Source organism: Styela clava, chromosome 4 (genome assembly GCF_964204865.1).
Source record: "Styela clava chromosome 4, kaStyClav1.hap1.2, whole genome shotgun sequence".
NCBI classification, from domain to species: domain Eukaryota; kingdom Metazoa; phylum Chordata; class Ascidiacea; order Stolidobranchia; family Styelidae; genus Styela; species Styela clava.
Genome location: NC_135253.1, coordinates 5379713 through 5384528, shown reverse-complemented (window position 1 = coordinate 5384528; position 4816 = coordinate 5379713). Strand labels below are relative to the sequence as shown.

The window sequence follows — 4816 nt, the reverse complement described above, 5'->3', positions numbered from 1 at the left end:
TGGGTCTTCTCTCACGCCCAGGCAAGAGAGATATAATGAGCACCATAGTAAGGTAAACAGGCACTTTTATGTGTTCAAACACACACATGTTATAATCAAATAAGCATGAGCTATTTCTGCAGGTACGTGTAACAGTGGAAAACTGTTTTGGCCGGCTGAAAGCCAGGTGGCGGATTCTTCGGCGGCTAGATGTTAGAGTCGCTGAGGCACCGAAGATCATTGCAGCATGTTGTATAATGCACAATATTTGCGAAACCGAACAAGCCCCAGTGCCAAGGAATCCCTTGAATGAAGCGCCACAACCTCCAACTATTGGCATCCGAGATGAAGGGGCTAAAAATAACGCCCAGGGGGTCATTGCCGACTACCTTTTTGAACTGTATGGGCGTGTGTGACTAATTTGTTATTTTACTTATTTTTCAATTTCTGTTCAATTTTGCCTTGTTATAGTTGAATAAATAATTCATAATTATTACAGTTTCTCTAATATTTTATTTGTTAAATTCTCCAAAGCTGATGCAAATGCAAATCTCAAGAGAGCTTCAGTTCTGGAATCTGAAAGTTTTAAAATGGAACATCAGTAACAGCAATGATGTGCCACCATCCAGTAATTCTTACAGTATATATCTAGGTTCCACTAACCATAATTTTCTCTGCTACCCTGTCTTCTCCTGCCTCGCTGGTTTGAAGTTGGTGGAGCATGGCTGACACTTTCATCAACTGAAGATAAAGCATATTACAATAATTTATAAATACATTGCCTCAAACCGTAATTCGGTTTGGAGACGCTAATCATAAACATAAAAAATCAAAAATGACTCTTCGACAAACCTTGCGGCAGTTCCTGTTGCAACTCACCCTCCGACTCTTCTTGCAGGAGACTGCTATCTAGATTGTCAACTAAAAATAATGTATTAAAGTTAAAAAAGAGTTTGATGATGCCTTCCACCAATTTCATTGCATAATATCCTGTACTGACCCTCTATTTCAGCCACAAACTGAGTGACGGTTGCGTCGAAACTATGGCCTTGCACGATTGACGGCTCACCTTGCACGATTGACGGCTCACTGGTATCGACACCAATCATGGAGGCCAAAGCCTGAAAATATAAATAAATGATTATTCAAATATCAATCACGGCGATAAAAAAATTGAGTAGAAGCAAATAATAAAACAGTGTAAAACATGAAAATCATAAAATTACAAAACTTGCTAGCTTCAAAATTATTTAACCACTCACCTGCACTCTTGGTCTGGAGCCAAGAAGCTCATGCATGGCCCTAAAATATGGCCAATTCAACGCAGACCTAGAACTTTCTCCAGATTGTGACGTTTTTGTACTAATATGATTATATTTTGCCTTTAACCGCTTCCACTTGTTCTTCACAGTAACACTATTCAAGCAACATGAAAAAATCTTCACTTATTTTTGTAGCGAGTGTGGAAAATTCACTCCTAATATAAACCATATGTGATACAAAATAAAAAGAATACAGGCTTGAGAAGTAAGCATTAGTCTACATAAAAAGTTATCGAGAGATACGGTACCGGTACCGTTGAATGTTTAGTCTGCTACCGTACCGTTTACACTAATTCTTCATCTGCCATCGTGAGTTTGAAGGTTGAGGTACGGTACCGCATCTTGCAATGCCATTACTTACAACTGACAAGTTTAAACCCATGTGGATCCCCCACGAAGAAAAGCCGCAAAAATGTCATCTGCGAGAAACATCGAAAGTCGCTATAACGGAAAATAACGTATAAGCGTCTTGAATACTAGGACTCAGTAGGACGAAAACCCGGTGAAGAAGTAGGACGTACTAGGACGCGCCATGACGTCACATCGTTGACCATATAAGGAATGCGCGTCCTACTGCGTCCTAGTCCGTCCTAGTAATATTGTCCATGGAAACACACTTATAGTTGAGTCAAACGTTCTGAATACTAGTACATCACACACATTTTCCTGCGTGCTTCGGTTGTACGTAGTAACGCGCACATTTTTGCGCACATGCATCAAATTCCTCTTGATTATCGAGCTATAGGTTTGTGACGAGCTTTCGTGTATGATTTCATTCCATAGAATTTGTATGCTGTTCTAAGGAATACTAGTTTCAGCTTTTTCATTCATTCAAACCGCGTGTTGAAAGCATGTTCTGTAATATTGCGTGTTGGTTTCCAACATCCTTAAATCGGTGATGCCAGTAAATCATTAATACAAAAAGATCAGTAACATCTGCAATAAAAACAGCAGTACCCACCAGTGTTCCCTCTAAGGTGTGCGCGTGTGCGCGCGCACATAGCTTTCAGAGGCTGCGCACACGCATAGATTTACTGCGCACAGACGTATTTCGATGTAATGTAACAATGTGCTTGGTTGGCAGGTTGAGAAAGTTTGTTGTTGGCCCACTTATTACCCGGTTAGAACGCCAAAATTTCTTCATTGTTTTTTGCACAAATATTATTCATTTCCAAAAAAGTGCGCACACACCAAAATGTCTGCGCACACATACTACAAAAAATTAGAGGGAACATTGGTACCCACTCAAATGACAGCTGGGGGATGGATACTCTTAGTATCTGCTCCATCGCGTGCCTCTTACAGTCTTACCAGTTTACATAAGTGCCAATTGGTATCTAAGCTCAGCCAGAGACAAAATGTTCGGACTGCAGTTGGCGTGACGAAATGTTTTTGAATATATATATTCTACAATAAGATTATTTGATTGCATACTACTGAAAGTTCCGCCTTATATGTCTTTTCCCATTGCACTATTCCTTTACTGATATTCGATAATATGACGCTCATCTGACATAGTTCTTAAAGTGTGTAGATGGGTATAATCTTTTCCACGCTGTTCAGATTGCTAATATTGGTTTGCAATGCGATGAAATCCCATCTTGGCATTTCTGCCTCTCGCAATTGCTGCGTATACTTATCGGGGAATTTCTCTGGCGTGGTTATCAAATGAAAAAAAAACATGAGTATTTTTTCTACTTCTCTACTACTATCAAACCTTGACATTTTGTGAAAACTTTTTTCCATGCAACCTTTTTTAAAACATCCTCAACAACCACAATTAATTCTGTTATTAAACTCCCGAAACAAACACATAAAATCATCAACAGATGCATATCACCAAGTAGATATTGCGGAATTGATCTTTATTTTACCATTTTTCATGTAATTATTTTTGGTAAACCTGTTATCTATCGTAAATACAGCACTTTTGACAATGTTGTAGTGTGACTTTTTTGGCCTCTCATTTTTGATATTTGTAGTTAGAGCTCTTGGGGCTCTGTCAAACAAAGTTACATACAAAATATTGGTTGTAAATTGCAAAACATGATCATGTTGTTGGAATAACACAACCTGAACATAGTATTGTAACAGGTTATGGTTCGAGTTGTGCGTCATTATGATGCACATGTTTGACGGAAAACACTAGTACAAATATCTCAATGAATACCTAAAAATAATTGATTTTATTTCCTAGTAAACTTGGTGCTTGCATAGTTTGTGCACTAAGATTGCGCACAACCTGAACATAGTATTGTAACAGGTTATGGTGCAGGTTGTGCGTCATTATAATGTTCAGGTTTGACGAAAAACACTAATACCAATATCGAGCCGTAAAAAAATTGCTCAAGGCTGCAAACTCCACACCCGTGTAGAAATGATGGGCAATGACCCCAAGATGAATTATCACAAATAAAAAAAACTTTATGTCCGAAATCAAACTTGGGCCAAAAAGTTCCCCTCATCTGCCGGACTAATAGGCAATAGATGATATCCACATTGCGCGACGTTCCGGATCTTTTGAAATCAGTGGAATATAACTGAAGATCCATTTCGTTGTCTATACTATACGTACAGCCAACGGAACAATACGAAATAACCATTTTCAACAGTCAAACAAAACGGAAACGTATAATCCGACTTGCAACTGACAGTAGCCAAATGGACGTTTTTGTTTTATTGCCGTCCGTAACAAAGTCACGTGACCCGTGCAAGTCCTCTATACAGAATTCACCGTCATAGTTTTGAGTTTTTGTATCCTAAACCAATTTATCACTTTTTCAGCAATGCCTAATCAGTGTAGTTTTTCTTAGCTTTCATGGCTTCATGACTATCGTTGTCACTTTATTACATTGCACTCCCCACATTATCTTTGTATGAGATTGTATTGGTCATTATCAATGTAAGTGTTAAAAGTACAGCAGTCCGAAAGTTCAATACTATCGCGTATTTTGTTTGTTCAATTCTGGTCCAAGCCCCGTTTAATTGTGTTTTGTGTGTGTGTGTGTGTGTGCTGGTGGACAGGCACATGATATTTCTCATGTTTTAAACTTCTTTGAAGATTTTGCTTGCTTTTCAGAATTCTCCATTTTTAATTTGTGTGTAATATGGAGTTTTCAAAATAAACTATCTATATTAATTGTAGTTATGTAGTCAAGTCAAGTTTATTTTTTCCAACCAGTAAAAAATATCACAATCATGATAAATTACGACATTTACGGCATTATCCAGTCCAATGAGCATATATATGCTCATTGTCCAGTCCAGTGGTTCTCAAGCTTTTTAAACCGCGCCCCTTTTTAGAATTTGTCCAGTCTCGCGGTCCACCCCTAAAAATACGCCGATGAAAATGGTTTGAAAATTTACAGGGCAACATTACTCACATTTTTGTACACTTGCGCATATTTAACCCAGAATTCGCTGAGTGACATGGTTTCAAAGTCGTTTTTTGCATTAGAATTTTATTTCTAAAAATTCTTCTTGTACTCAAATATTTTTTCTTTTAATTGGCTTCA

General features: G+C 38.0%; 1 protein-coding gene across 1 annotated transcript; it reads right to left on the bottom strand.

Annotated features, from left to right (window-relative positions):
* Positions 1–417: 417 nt before the first annotated feature.
* On the bottom strand, positions 418–1880 carry LOC144422148 (uncharacterized). Its single transcript, XM_078111991.1, has 6 exons — positions 1583–1880; positions 1242–1395; positions 980–1100; positions 832–900; positions 643–720; positions 418–555 (listed from the first exon to the last, which is right to left on the bottom strand). Exons 2-6 carry the CDS (start codon positions 1275–1277, stop codon positions 473–475), a joined length of 387 nt encoding a protein of 128 aa, XP_077968117.1. The 5' UTR covers positions 1278–1395; positions 1583–1880; the 3' UTR covers positions 418–472.
* Positions 1881–4816: the final 2936 nt, after the last annotated feature.

Excerpts from the sequence above, each read along its gene's own strand:
- LOC144422148 (XM_078111991.1), bottom strand. The coding sequence starts at position 1,277 with ATGCATGAGCTTCTTGGCTCCAGACCAAGAGTGCAG. Across the intron at positions 1,101-1,241 it reads GCTCCAGACCAAGAGTGCAG|GCTTTGGCCTCCATGATTGG; the intron begins GTGAGTGGTTAA and ends TTATATTTTCAG. Across the intron at positions 721-831 it reads GCAACAGGAACTGCCGCAAG|TTGATGAAAGTGTCAGCCAT; the intron begins GTTTGTCGAAGA and ends CTTTATCTTCAG.